This window comes from Leucopleurus acutus, assembly GCF_964270905.1.
Source record: "Leucopleurus acutus genome assembly, chromosome: 10".
Taxonomy (NCBI): Eukaryota; Metazoa; Chordata; class Mammalia; order Artiodactyla; family Delphinidae; genus Leucopleurus; species Leucopleurus acutus.
Genome location: NC_139153.1, coordinates 39,969,698 through 39,983,868, shown reverse-complemented (window position 1 = coordinate 39,983,868; position 14,171 = coordinate 39,969,698). Strand labels below are relative to the sequence as shown.

At 58.9% G+C, this 14,171-nt stretch overlaps 2 protein-coding genes across 2 annotated transcripts in view; both read right to left on the bottom strand.

Annotated features, from left to right (window-relative positions):
- The window catches only part of PFKFB4 (6-phosphofructo-2-kinase/fructose-2,6-biphosphatase 4), a gene marked incomplete at its 5' end in the record, with an annotated part of 35,442 nt that extends 34,849 nt beyond the window's left edge, over positions 1-593 (bottom strand). The window contains one exon of the mRNA XM_082848704.1: positions 497-593. Coding sequence (XP_082704830.1) covers positions 497-593 — 97 coding nt within the window. The remainder of the gene's footprint in view (positions 1-496) is intronic.
- Positions 594-7,785: 7,192 nt separating this feature from the next.
- COL7A1 (collagen type VII alpha 1 chain) overlaps positions 7,786-14,171 on the bottom strand; it is a gene marked incomplete at its 3' end in the record, with an annotated part of 31,713 nt that continues 25,327 nt past the window's right edge. Inside the window, exons 98-117 of the mRNA XM_082848378.1 lie at positions 13,946-13,981; positions 13,803-13,838; positions 13,672-13,728; positions 13,464-13,535; positions 12,836-12,907; positions 12,557-12,592; positions 12,186-12,266; positions 11,883-11,936; positions 11,741-11,794; positions 11,604-11,666; positions 10,529-10,591; positions 10,308-10,424; positions 10,046-10,123; positions 9,895-9,948; positions 9,676-9,724; positions 8,963-8,995; positions 8,728-8,814; positions 8,411-8,521; positions 8,125-8,328; positions 7,786-7,814 (exon numbers count right to left, since the gene is read on the bottom strand). Coding sequence (XP_082704504.1) covers positions 7,786-7,814; positions 8,125-8,328; positions 8,411-8,521; positions 8,728-8,814; positions 8,963-8,995; positions 9,676-9,724; positions 9,895-9,948; positions 10,046-10,123; positions 10,308-10,424; positions 10,529-10,591; positions 11,604-11,666; positions 11,741-11,794; positions 11,883-11,936; positions 12,186-12,266; positions 12,557-12,592; positions 12,836-12,907; positions 13,464-13,535; positions 13,672-13,728; positions 13,803-13,838; positions 13,946-13,981 — 1,386 coding nt within the window. The remainder of the gene's footprint in view (positions 7,815-8,124; positions 8,329-8,410; positions 8,522-8,727; positions 8,815-8,962; positions 8,996-9,675; positions 9,725-9,894; positions 9,949-10,045; positions 10,124-10,307; positions 10,425-10,528; positions 10,592-11,603; positions 11,667-11,740; positions 11,795-11,882; positions 11,937-12,185; positions 12,267-12,556; positions 12,593-12,835; positions 12,908-13,463; positions 13,536-13,671; positions 13,729-13,802; positions 13,839-13,945; positions 13,982-14,171) is intronic.

Here is a 14,171-nt window from a genome sequence, read left to right as displayed (position 1 = left end):
ATGTGCACTTCCCTGAAATTCCTCCCAAAACTCGATTTCAGGCCCAGAGATGGGCCTTCCTCCCCGCCTTGGGCCTTTGAAAGTTCTGGGCTCAGAGAGACCAAGCGAATCTCCTAGGGCCAACACAGCTCAGACCCCGGCCTGACCACCCGGCCCACGCTCTCTGGCCAGCTGAGAGGGCAGGACCGAGGTTCCAAGTCCTCCCCTGACCTGAGGCGGTGGGGACAGAGTGGTGTGGGAAGGGTCCTAAGCCCTCCCCTAGGTGATGGCGGCCAGAACTAGCTCCCGCTGAGCCGAGACGTCGCAACACACCTGTCCCCGCCTCCCGCTCTGCCACACCTGTCCCAGGCCTCCCACCTGTTCCTGTTCCCCTCCCACCAGTCACGGCTGCCTCACCTGTCCCCGGTTCCCCACCTGTTCCCGGCTCCCTCTCCACGTAAGACCAATACCCATGCCCATGCACCGCCCTCCCCCTTCCCCGCGGACGCCGCCTCACCACCGCGCTGGCAGGCGTGCAGAGCAGGCCGCCCATTGCTGTACGGCATCCAGATCTTCTTCAGGGGGTTCTGGGTCAGTTCCCGTGGGGACGCCATCCTGGGGCTAGGATGAGTCGGACTGCGCTGCTTCCAACCCAGCAGCCCGGCCACCTCGGGCCACTCGATGCCCCGCCCCCCAGCTCTACCCCTCAGCCCCGCCCCTCCTGAAGCCGCGTTGACGCCCTTCCAACTCCCCGCAGGCCCCGCCCCGGAACGAGTAGGCTCCACCCCAACTGAAGAGCGTCTGGCCTCCTACCACGCATGCTCAGCTCGCCTACTAACGCGTTTTGGACTAAGCGGGCCCGCCCTGCATGCCAGGATGGGGGACGCGCATGCCCAGCTCCCCAGTTTCCAGGCTTGGATGGTGCAGGCCCCGCCCTGGATGCCGGAGCCCAGCAAACCCAACGCGACCCTGATGATTTGCATAGACCTCACCCACGGCTTCGCCCTGGGCGTGCCAGGCTTGCCCCCAGGACACCCGAGGTCCCGCTTCCCGCTCTGCGTGACCTCAGGGCCCCCAGGAGGAGGGGTTTGCATGCGTTGGGGTAGGCCTGCGTGACGCGCAGAGCTTAGTTGGTCAGGACCAGCCTGGCGGCCTCTGCGTAACTCTCATCACTGGCCCGGTTGTCAACTCCGCCGCGCCCCACCGGCCTTGTGCCCCGACCCTCTCTTCTGCTCCGAGTCCCGGGACTCTCCACTGCCCACAGGGGCAACCTGCCTAACCACGCTGAAAAAGCTCCTTTATCTCATGGACAGGACAAATCTCAAAATTAATCGTGTTCCTCTCTTTGCCTTAGCTGCTGGGGAGCTCGGGCTAAACCCCAGCCCACCTGGAGCACGTGAGCGGCACCTAGTAACCAAGGTCCCTGGGGACTCACCAAACCCTGACAGTATCTTACTTCTCCTTCCAGGATTTCATTTTTACCAATTAAATTTTAAATCATAAGTTTACACATTTTTTTCTTTAATGAGCCTCTGCTTCTTCATCAGGAAAATGGAATACACACTGTCATGGATCTTACAAGATTCTGGTATGCGTTAAAAGTGGCAGTGTCTGAGAAATCCATTCTAAAGCACATTAATGTTATCATTTATTATATTATTTCTCTTCCTCCTGTCTCTAAAAATGCAGTGGAGGCAAGGGGCAAAGGAGAGAGCCTGAGTTCGGGAACACTTGGTCTACCTCCTCTCTGTCTCCTCAGCCCAGCCTCTTAAGCTTTGTACACTTTCTGCCCCCGACCTTAGCTGACACTGCTCGAGTCTGGGTCACACTGCCCTCTAGCGATGTCCTCCACCACATCCCCTGGCAGGATCACTGCATCCCCAAGTTCTCTCTGCTTAATGTGTGCCCAGCCAGGATCCAGGGGCTGGGGCATGGAGAAAAGTCTCCACCCAGTGTTCCACAGGGGCAGCACCCCTCCCTCTGCCCTCCTTGTCACACCCCTGCCTTGAGTCAGTCCTCCAAGTCACAGCCCAGCCCTTCAGAGCCTGGCAAGGACCCTTAAGATGACTGATACAGATGTCTGGCCCACTTCACAGGAAATGAAGGTTAAGGAGGTCCACGTGCTAGAAGCCCACGCAGACCTTCCCTGGAAGCAGCTCAAGCTGCCTCCCCAGGAAATACCCTGCCTCAGACAGAGTCGACCACTTCCTCCTTCTTCAGCCTCCCTCTTCAGTGTCCACCGTCCACCTCCTTCCCCACCTCATGCCCAGCAGCTGGCACACCCACAGGCAGCTCCTGATGAGCAGGATGCCCCTAGTGACCTTCCACCCACTTCCTACTTCTCCAAAGCCACTCATTCTGTTCCTGACAAGTCAGCCCTCCTGTCTGTCTCCTGGCCACTACCAAGGCCATCCTGGGGCCACCCTAGCCTCAGAGACCTTGTCACCACATACCCACACCCTGTCCAACCCCCAGCAGTCATTGCAAAGTCTACCTCATCTAACATCCACAGACACCCTGCACCTTCTCAGGCCTGCCATTCTCCTCTCCAACCCTCTTGGAATGTTAGTCAAAGGCTGGGGGTAGGGGACAGCCAGGGCAGGGCAGGAGGCCAGGGCCATGTCTGGGAAGCCATCCTCACCTCCAGAAGTCTGAGTCTGGCTTCCCAGGAAAATCAGTGGCTCTGTACCTCCCACTCTTCCCGTCTGACCCTGGGCTGACCCAGACATACCTTCCCAAGTCTCTATATCCAGTGTGAGGCCACATGTCAACAGCAGGAGGAGCCTGGAGCCCCTCCCCAAAGGCCAGGGTCTACATCTGCTCTGAGGATACTCCCCTCCCATGGCCCCATTTCTCAGGTAGGAAACTGAGGAAGGGGAGAAGGGCCCAGCGTCACAGAACCGACAGCCCACAGTGCAGGATGGACTCAGCTCAGCTCCCAGCCCTTCAGAACCTCACCTCCCACACCTTGTACTATAACCACACATCCCACCTCCACACTTGCACTCTTGCATGTTCCCTCCATTGAAATGCTCTCCTGACTTTCTGCTCCCTCAGTGCCAATACGTGCAATAGAATAATTGGCCCTCATGGCTTTCCCTCCTTGGGGCCATCCCAGAGTGAGCCAGCTCTCCTGGCCCAAGGGTGGGAGGTGTGCTAGGATGTCAGTGTGCACTTGTGTGTGAACACATCCTGCTCAGCTTTTCCTCGCCGTGAACCTGCCTGGCCTGGATCCTGTGGTGCCCTCTGCACTGACCACTGGACCTCCTCCCAGTGTCCCAGACTACAAGCTGTGGGGTGTCCTCAGTCTTCAGTCCTCAATGCTCAAACTCTTCCCAGTCCACGTATCTGCTGGCCAGACCTGGCCAAACCGACAGCCACCCTTTGCAGCATATGGGCCCGGGGACCTCAGTGCATCCCACACAGACCCACACACCACTGCACGAAAGCATGGTGTGCACACAGCCACTGGTGCACACACACTAACAGGCCCTGCACCCAGGCTGGTGCAGAGACAGGCCAGCTGCGGTGAGGCCTGCTGCTCTCTGCTGTCTTCCTTCCCCTTTATTCCCTCCTCCTCTCCCCTCTGCTGTCACTGGGAGGTTGGGGAGTTCCTAGGAGTTCCAGCTTCCTCTGGCCATTTCTAGCCAAGGATCATCCTGTGTCTCCCTGGGTCCAGAGCTCACACAGGGTGTGAGGTTCCAACTTGGGGGTAGAGAGCCGTGTAACCAAGCAGCCCGTGAACCCTGGCCTGCACTTGCTGATTCCAGCCTGGCACAGGGCACACAGTAGGTGCTCAAAGTGACTCAGGACCAGCCAGAGCACACAGTAAGGTGCTCAGAGAGGTTCCTGACTGGGACAGAGCACACAGTAGGTGCTTAGAGCAGCTCAGGACCGGCACAAGGCACACAGTAGTTGCCCTAGAAATGCTGGTTTAAGGGCTAAAGTAACATCACATGAAAAACTTCCCAAATGAGCCTCTGGATATGACCCCTGAGGGGGGACCTGGATAAACATGACCCCTTGGAGGCCACCAAAGGGCAGAGCAGGAGGCCCCCTGGGAAGCTCCAGCTGACTGTCCCTCCCCCTGGGCTGGAGGAAGAAGCTATTTATAGTTCCCCCTTGGCCCAGCTCCTTCTCCCCGGCAAGACGCCAGTGTTCCCCCTCCTCCATGCCACTGACAGACTGATGCCCCTAAGAGCACCCCTATTCCTGGAGAGACCCCCAACACTCTCACACCCCTTCTAGCACCACCTCCACTTTGCCCAGGTCTTTTCCCAATCCCCCCACCCTGTCCACCCTGCCCCGTGCCTACCCTGCCTGCTGCTCCCTGACCAGGGGTCCGTCAAGAAGCTGCCTCCTTCCTTGCCTCTGTTCATCCTGCAACCAAACTGGCCTGGGCCGCCGCCCCCTGCAGCTCGGAGTCGGGCAGCCCCGCCCTCCAGGCTCCGGAGAGAGCCCAGCAGGCCGGGTGGCCCCGCCTCTCCAGCCCCGCCTTGGGCCCGCCCCCCAGGGCTGCTGACAACTGTGAGATCTCCGTCAGTGACCCCGGCCCTGGGCAGCCACACTTCCGACAGTGCTATCCCTTTCTCCAGCCCTCGTCTCCAGCTAGAGTTGTCTACACTACCCAGAATACCTGCCTCATCTGCAGGCAAGCCTGACCACACTCTCCAGAAGGTCAGTCCCATCCCAGCACAGCAATGGAGTTGGGGTTGTGAGATTAGGCAAAATATACGCCCTGCACACCAAGGGACAGTGAAAGGGGCGGGAGGAGTGGGGAAAGGAGCAGCGTAGCCAGCTATGACTCCGCCCTCGTGTGTCACTGCCTGGGTGCACACGACTGTGTGATTCTTGTCTATCCCATTCTCCGGTCACTACATGTATTGAGCGCTTTCTGCGTGCCAGAACCTTCATGTACATTACATCACTCAGTGCTCACAAGAAGCTTGGTGGCATCACTCTGCTTTACAGAGGAGAAAACAGGTTTGGAAAGGTGAGGAGGTTTGCTCAAGACAATTCGATGAAGGAGGGGCAGTTGGGCCAGAGCCCCAGCAGCCTGAGCTCCCTCTCCCCTGAGCCATGTGTATCCAAGGGCAGAGGCTGGGTATGCAGGGGTGTGGGTAAGACAGTGCCTGGCTATGTGTTGAGCGTGCTTCATGTAGGTTTGGGGGACAAGCTCCTGTTCCTCCCAGCTCCCTCATATGGCCTCACCTTGCTCACACGTACTCACAGCTGTTAGATACACAGAGATGCAGCCACACGTGCGTGCACACACCCCCACCCACACACACACAGGGCAAGGCTGCCACGGCCACAGGCCTCCCACGTACGACCATCTCACTCTGCCTAGAGATGCCCCTGATAGCCCCATCCATCTGGGGTGGGTGCTGTCTCATGCATGTGACCCTCCACCAGCATTTCTCTGTGTGGTGACCTGTGGGAGGACAGGGCAGACCTGTGGGTCTGGTCTTAGGTGGGCTGGTCTCCGATGCAGTGATGGTCTCTTGTGTTGAGGTGCCTGAAAGTGGCCTTACAGTGACCACATGTGACGGTGTCCAGATGCTCTGTGACTGGACACAAGTGGGACCCAGACATGATAAGACTCCATGCGGTAGTGACCTTCAATGGTAGTGTCCAAGCTGTCCAGACATACTGTAAGCCTGTGGGGCTCCTAGGAGTGGCAAGACTCCACTTGGCACCCTGACACAGCAACATCCAGGCTGTCCAGACACACTGTGACTCTGTGAGGCACTCTGATATGACACCACATGGCAGTGACCCCACGTGGCGGAGTCCTGATGCACCGTGCCCAGATGTAGCACCGTCCAGCTCTGCCGCTGCCTTGCAGGTCTCCCCATCCACACTGGCTCCATCATTGTGATCCCCTCCCTCAGGCTCAGCGGCGGCCAACATGGGCCAGGATGTGGGTATTGGCAGCAGCTTGCTCCCTCACTGCCCTGGCCCGGGTCTGCTCCAGTAAGATCCGCGGGAGGCCAAGGGGGACATCCAGCGAGAGGGTGATGCGGGGGCCAGGGCGGGGGCCAGGGCCGGGGCAGCCCCAAGCAGTGGAGGGGCCTGTGGTGCTGGCTGAAAGCCTCTCTGAGGTCACAGGGCGGGGAGTGGCCTGGGGAAAGTTCTGAGGGAGAAGCTGGAAGCCTGGGATAGGGGTTGCTGGGACAAGCAGAGTCCTGCCCAATGTCAGGACCATCAGCACCAGCAGAGCCCACCTGGTCATCGTGTGGTCAGGCTGCGAGGAGAAAACAGGTTCAGGGCAGGGGCCCTGGTCAGCTATGGCCCATAGACAGAGACAGATGGGGAAAGCAGAGAGACAGAGAGCAGCCAGGCCAGGGACAGAGAGAGACAGAAACAGATGAAGGAACAAGGAGAGAGCCAGAGTGAGACAGAGATAACAGACAGAGCCAGGCAGAGAAGGGGTCAGAGGGACAGAAAGAGTGAGAAAGAGAGTGAGAGAGACAGAGATAAACAAAGTGATGGAGAAACCCAGAGACAGAGAGCCACAGGTACATCTAGATATGGATATATTTTATAGAGAGAGAGATGGGGGGGAGGGAGGAAGAACAAGAAGAAGAAGAAGAAAGGGAGGGAGGGAGGAGAGAGGGAGAGGGAGAAAGAGATGGAAATGAATGAGAGGGAGGCGGAGCAAATGGAGAGTGGAAGAAAAAAGAGACAGAGGGCTTCCCTGGTGGCGCAGTGGTTGAGAGTCTGCCTGCCGATGCAGGGGACATGGGTTCATGCCCGGTCTGGGAAGATCCCATGTGCCGCGGAGCGGCTGGGCCCATGAGCCATGGCCGCTGAGCCTGCGCGTCCGGAGCCTGTGCTCTGCAATGGGAGAGGCCACAACAGTGAGAGGCCCGCGTACCGCAAAAAACAAACAAACAAAAAAAAAGAGACAGAAACTGCCCCAGAGACAGTGTGATGGAAATAAGGATGCAAAGAGAGAGAAACACAGAGGGACCAAAGGGGAGCCTGAGGTCTGAGCGAGAAAGCTTGTAGTAGATCCAGGGCAAAGAAAGGCAGGAATGGGGGTCCTTGAGGCAGAGAAGCAGCCAGAGATCCCAGGGCGCCTCAGGTTCAGAGACCTCCACTGACCCAAATCCCAGATCCATTCAACCCCAAAGGCCCTGCCCACCCACCTTGACCCCAGTCCTACCAGTAGCAGTCTCCTCTAGGGTTAGCTAGGGCCAGGCAGTGCTGTGCTGTGGTCTGCCTCTCTGCCCTCTTCAGGGCCCATTTATCTCCCTCAGCCCCTGGGCTGACAGCTGGGCCCTGTCTCCTGGCTTGAGGCAGCCCCCCACCTATGATTCATCCCCTCCTGGGGAGCAGTGAGGACATATCCTCGGCCCCTACCCTGTCTTCTTTCTGGGGACAAGTTGGAGACTGAGGGTCACAGGACAGTGACCACGGCTGGACAGTGGTACTGCCCCCCTGACACCCACACCTCCCCAAACAGTCACAACAGGGGCCTTTAAACAGCAGCTTTAATGCCCCCCAGAATCAGCACCATGTCATCACAGGCTTGGGCCAAGGGGCAGGTCAGATGCGGTCAGATTCAGTCACATCCGCTCACTGCCCACAGCCATCCCCACACTGAGTCATCTGCCGGGGAGGCAGGAGCCACAATGGGGGTTTATCCACAGGGGGGAAGGCTAGACCCATGGAACAAGTCACTGAAATTAATGGACACGCTCATGCACGCTCACGTGCACGCAGGCCTCTAGCACCAAGGGGAGGGACAGCAGGGTCCAGCTGAGACACCGACTCCTCCAGGGGATGCTGAACTTCAGCTCATCGTCTGCCTAAGCTCCCGGCAGCACCTGGGTGGGGCAGGTTGGGTTCAGCCATCTGACCTTACCCATCCCATCAGCCACAGAGATGGGGAGGATGGGGGCATAGGGTGTGGAGGCTCTGCCTGCAGAGAGGGAGGCTCACTCAGGTCTTTAAGGGAGGGAGCACTGAGGGGGGCCATGCTGGGGACTCCACATAGAGCTGGGGTTCTCTACTCAGCTCTTTGGTCTGGGGGGGGTCTGTCCCAGGTCCCCCAGTCTGAGGGGGCTTCTGACCCAGGACCCTGACCCTGGACATGATCTGGGTAGGCCCCTAATGGGATGGGAGGTACGCCCATACCTGTCCCCTGGCTCTGAGCCACCCGGGGTGGGCAGCGGCGCTCACAGGCCTCACGGGTCCCAAAACGGTTGGCATTCCCTCCACAGCCACCATAGACAAAGGGGTGACAGGCCTCCGTACCACCTGCCACAGCCCGATGATACCAGCGCAGGGTGTAGGCAGTACAGGAGCCCTCGTCCAGTGGAAGCGAGCAGGGGTCCGGGGCTGATGGAGGTCAGAGAGGTCAGCAGGGATGGGCTCTGTCTGCCCCTCCCCAAATCCCTCTGGGCCCAGCCCCCTTTCTCACCATCGCCATCCCAAGGAGCCTCAGGGTCCTGGTATTCCTCCACCGAATACTCAGAGTATTCGTACTCATCATCCTCAGGGGGCACCTGGCCTGCACGCATGGTGGGGTGTGCTGTGAGCAGGGCCCCAGTAGGGCTGAGTTCATGCTGCCCAACCCTGGCCCTTGGATGGGGTGGGCAGTACTGGTCTCCCACATGTACACAAGAGTGTTCCCTGAATGTGGACCCTACACGCGTGGCGTGGGACCTGCACACGTGAGCAGCCCCGTGTGTGTCTGTTCTCCCACCCGACACGCCCCACGGCTCCAGCCGTCCTCACCTTCCTCCTCTGCATGGGAGACGCGGAGAATGGGCACGGCGTGGAGCTGGGGGCCAGCGGTGTCTGCAGCGTAACTAGGGAGGGGTCCTAGAGCCAGAAGCAGGGGCACAGAGCTCTGGGGTCAGCATGGTGGCCACCCCAGCCAAGCCCCTGCTGCGAGGACGCAGGTGATGGGCACAGCAGGGCCTGGGGTGAGGAAAGTTCCGGGAGCAGAAAATACCAGAAAACTACTCACGTGATCCAGATGTGATAAACTGGCCCTGGCAGGCTGGAGGGGGCAGAGAGGGGGCAGGGAGAGAGACAATAACAGAGCAGGAGACAAAGATGGAAACAGGCAGGGAGAGAGACGCACACGGGGGCAGAGACATACAGAGAGGGACAGCAGGAGAGAGTGACAGACAGGAGAGAGAGGAAGGGAAGCAGATGCAGAGAGAGAGAAAGAGAAAGAAAGGAAGGGGAGAAGCAAACAGAGGGCGAGAGTGAAGTTGGGAACAGGCCAACAAAGGGCAAGAGAGAGAGGGAGAGACAGCCAGGCAGGAGCCACAGGCATGGAGACAGAGGGAAAGCAGCCACAGAGAGAGGCGGAAGGAGACCAGCTTCACTCTCTGATGCCCCCCAGGGCCACCAGAGCCCTCCACCCACACCCTGGCTCCACGTCAGGCCCTGAGGAACTGGCTCTGCTCACACCTCCACCCCCTCCACACGCCACCATCCTGGGCACCCAGGAACACTACGAGTCCCTCCACCTCTGCCTGGGTCTCCATTTGAGGAAGTCCTGTCAGCATGTCTGTCCTGAAACACCTGTGTGCTTTTTGTATCCATCTGTCTCCACCCATCTCCTTGACTGCTTGCCCCTTGGAAGTTCTGGGGATGCTGCCTGCCCCTGTCTAGGGGTACGGGGATGGAGTGGGGTGGTACCCAAGAGACTGTGGGCTGAGCCCCACTCACCGCAATGCTGAATCATCTCCTGACGCACAAGGCCCCGAATGTCATCCTCCTAGGAGCCCAAGACCACAAGGGTCATGAAGAACCAATGGATCACAGAAGGACAAAGGGTACATGATGCAGGGATCATGGAGGGACAGCGCTGAGTCAGGGTCCAGGGTCCAGGGGGTCGGGGGTTGGGTGCAGGAGGCAGAGCCCACAACCCCCATACCCCACACTCACTGTCAGTGCAGCTTCTCCCTTCTCGCCACGGGGCCCCACAGGTCCTGGCCGCCCCTATGTGCAATGGATAGGACCAGGCTGTGACCTCTGATCTCACGGACACCAGAGGTCACCCCAACCTTTGACCCCAAGCCTAGGAATCCCCACTCACCTGCTCCCCTCTCTCTCCTGGGGTTCCAGGGACCCCAGGGGCCCCCACCACACTCTCTCCAGGGGGACCTCGTTCACCCTGTCAGACAGGACCAAGTAAGCAGGGTCAGAGGCAGTGGGGGTCAGAAGTAGGACAAATTGGGGTCATAAGTTCAGAGGTTGGGGCAAAGATATTGGGGGAATGGGTTGCAGAGCTAGAGGTCAATGAGGTGTGAAGGGTCAGTGAGGCTCAGGGGTCTGGAATCAGAGTCAGGGCCCCTCACCTTCTGGCCCTGAAGTCCTTCGGGGCCTTTGGGACCAATACTGCCAGGTGGCCCGGGGGGACCACTAGAGCCATCACTGCCCCTGGGACCTGGGAAGCCCCCAATTCCTGGAGGCCCCTGAGGAGAGATAGGTCAGGGTCAGTGATGAGAGCTTCCAAAGATGGACCCACTTCCAGAGAGTACAATCTCCTCAATTCACCGTGACCTTAGCCTCAACTTACCCGCTCCCCTTTCTCGCCCTGGTCACCCTTGGGTCCTGGCTGCCCATCAAAACCGCGGTCACCCTGGGAACAGAAAGAAGCATGAGAGTCCCTCTGCCTTGGCCTACCTCAGCTCAACCCCCATAAGCCCCCAGGCCCAATGGCCATAACCTCAAGTACCTGTGGCCCTACCAGTTGAAGACCCTCAATCTGCCATGATCCCCATGACCCTGACCCCCCTGTGATGCCCCTTGCCCTGACTCCACCTTTTTCCCCTACACTGACACTCCAGCCTCCCCACTGACCTCCACCCACCGTAACCCCTTAGCCCTGAGGCATGTGCTGCTCCACCTCCCATCCCTTAATCCTAAATGTGCATTGTGGGGACTTCCTTGGCAGTCCAGTGGTTAAGACTCCACGCTTCGGAATTTCCCTGGTGGTCCAGTGGTAAAGGATCCGCCTTATGATGCAGGGGACGTGGGTTTGATCCCTGGTCAGGGAACTAAGATCCCACATGCTGCGGGGCAACTAAGCCCATGCGCCACAACTACTGAGCTTGCGCGCCTCAACTAGAGAGACTGCGTGCCACAAACTACAGAGCCCACGCGCCCTGGAGCCTGCGTGCCACAACTAGAGAAGAGAAAACCCGCATGACACAGCTAGAGAGAAGCCCATGCACCGCAACGAAGAGCCAGCACACTGCAAGGAAAGATCCCGCGTGCCTCAATGAAGATCCCACGTGCCGCAACTAAGACCCGACGCAGCCAAAGAGAAATAAAAATAAAATAAAGAAATAATAAATCAATCTTTAAAAAAAAAAAAAGACTCTGCGCTGTCACTGAGGGGGCACGGATTCAATCCTTGGTCGGGGAACTAAGATCCCGCATGCCACACAGTGCGGCCAAAGAAAAAATAAAAAAGCACATTGTGACCCCAACCCACCCTGAAACTTTAAGACCAGCCCCACTCCACCCCCCAATGTCCCAACCTTTCACGACCCAAAACCTTCCTTGACCCAAAACCTACACGACCCAACCGTGCCCTTCCCTGCCCAATCCTAAACCCCCAATGTCCACTGTTGAGAGAGACCCCATACCTTGGGACCGATCAGGCCCTCCTTCCCAGGGGCCCCTGACTGGCCTGGAACACCCGGCTCCCCCTGGACAAGAGAAGACATTTGTTAGGCCCTGGCCCACCCATCCACTCCTCATTCTGGGGGTGCCCCACTCTCACCAACTCTCCTTTGCGTCCTGCCAGCCCTGGGCGGCCCGGGGGACCAGCTTCTCCCTGCAGGGATCAGGTGGAGGGATCAGCCTTAGGCCCCAGGCCGCACAGCCCCCCACATCCCCACGCATATGCCCCATCACCCCTGTACCTTATCTCCCTTCTCTCCATCAAGGCCACAGGCTCCCTTAGCCCCCTGTTCGCCCTGCGGGAGAAAAGAAGTGAAAAATGACTTCCAGATACCTCACGCTGTAACCCCTTGACACTGAAACTACTCTCCAAACTGGCCTTAGATACTCCAACCTCTGACCTTCCAACCTCTAACCTAACACCTCACCTTCAACCCCAGATACCCCCACATCTGACCCCAAATACCTGACCTCTGACCCCAGATACCTCACCCTCCAACATCAGGTCCTCCTGATTAGGGGGAAAAAAGCAGTCCCCTTCTCACCTTGAGGCCCCGAGGACCCATGAAGCCAACATCTCCTTTGTCTCCTTGGACACCAGGGGCTCCGTCTTTTCCTCGGGATCCCTGGGGGGAAAGGGGTCAATGTGAGGCCAGGGGAGGTCAGTGAGGGATCAAAGGGAATCACTTTGGATGTAATGGACAAGGAACACCATAGGGGTGAGAATCATCATTAGAGGCCAGAGCCACTGGAAGGGCAGGGTTTTCCATGGGGATGAGGGTCACCATGGGCAGGGGTCACTATGTGGGTGGAACCATCATGGGGGCTACTGTGAAGGTAGGGGTCCCTGGACAACATGAGAGTACTGGTTCACTGTAAGGTCAAAGGCCACTACATGGGCGTGGGGGCATCTTACCGGCTCACCAGGGATCCCTGCAGCACCAGGCTCACCCTGTGGGAAACACAGATGGGGGAGGGCAGCCCTTCAGTGTGACTGTCCCCTATACTGGCCTGTCTGCTGCACATGCAGCCACTCGGTGACTGCAGCCAGGGCCCAGGCTGCACAAGGAGCCCGTGTGAGCACATATGGGGCCAACAGCGAGGGAGGCAGGAAACCCTCCAATGCTCAGAGGACACCCCTGGGACAGGGGTGTGTGATGCATGGCTCTGGGTCTGTACCTGGGGCGGGACTTGCCTTGGGTCCTGTGAGTCCACGCACTCCCAGCAACCCGGCTGAGCCCTTGTCTCCAGGCTGTCCCTTGGCGCCCTGTGGGAGTGACCAGGAGAGGGACACAATCAGGACCAGACCAGGCTGCATGCTCAGAGAATGACTGGAACCTGCTGGCTGAGGTGGAGCTGGCCAGTGCTGCTCCCACGCACTTCCCCATGGCCCCTTCCCTTCCAGCCCACGCCCCAGCAGGGTGGAGCTGGGGACTGTGGCTGGTGGGGTGGCTCATTTCTCACCCCAGGACCCCAGATTCCTGCCACTCCTCTTACCACTGGGCCCCTACCCTTACCCCTACCTGGAGTACCCCTAACAGCCAAGGAGCCCCCTTCCCATTCCCACAGGCACTCTCATAGAGCCACAGTCCACACACTCCCCTTCTCACCTCCTATCCAGGCCCTTGGGCCCCCCCATAGAGCCCCCATCCTCTCAGCCACCCCACAGAGTTGCTACAGCTGACAGAACCCCCTCCCCTCTGACCCCCAGAAAGCCCCCTCCCATCCTCCCCTCCTGTCCTCACAGACCCTCCATGGAGCCCCCCAGCCTGTAGGACCCCCCTCCTCACCCTGTATAGAATATCCCAACCTCATCCCCATACCTTTTCTCCAGGGTCCCCACTGTCTCCCCGAGATCCTTTGTCACCATCTATGCCCCGAGGCCCTCGTTCACCCTGGGTCAGGGTCAGAAATCAGGGTCAGGGGCTAAAAGTCCCTTACCCTCTGAGGGTTTGAGCTCTCAGATCCCCTGGCCCAGCCCACACAGAAGCCCCTCCCACACCTATCTGCACATGGACCAGACCCACTCACCATGTCCCCCTTGGCACCTCGTGGCCCCGGAGGCCCCATAATCACAGCTGAGTCACCCTGAGTGGACAGGGGGCAGTCAGAGGAGTCAGGAGCACCCTTAGTCCCCTGCCCTCCCCCATGCACACACTCACCTTGTCACCCTTTAGCCCTGAGGTTCCAGTGTCACCCTATTGGGTGGAAGAGTGTGAGTTTCACCCAAATAGAGAAGCCCCAAATCCTGAGTTGCAAGATCCATCCCCACCCACACTCAGGGACCTCTTCCCCATATCCTTACCTTCTCCCCACGCTCCCCCCGGCTGCCTGGGGGACCCTGTATGAGAGAAGAAAATAGTGAGCTAAGGGAATTTGTGGGGACTACTGGGGAGAGAGGTCAGGGGGCAGGGGAGGACCGGGGGGCCTGGGGGAATGGGGGAGACAAAGGACCAGAGAGTAGCCAAGGAGAACCAGAGGGCTGCAGAAGGCTGCAGAGTGTCACAAGGGCACAGAGGGCACAGACAGGG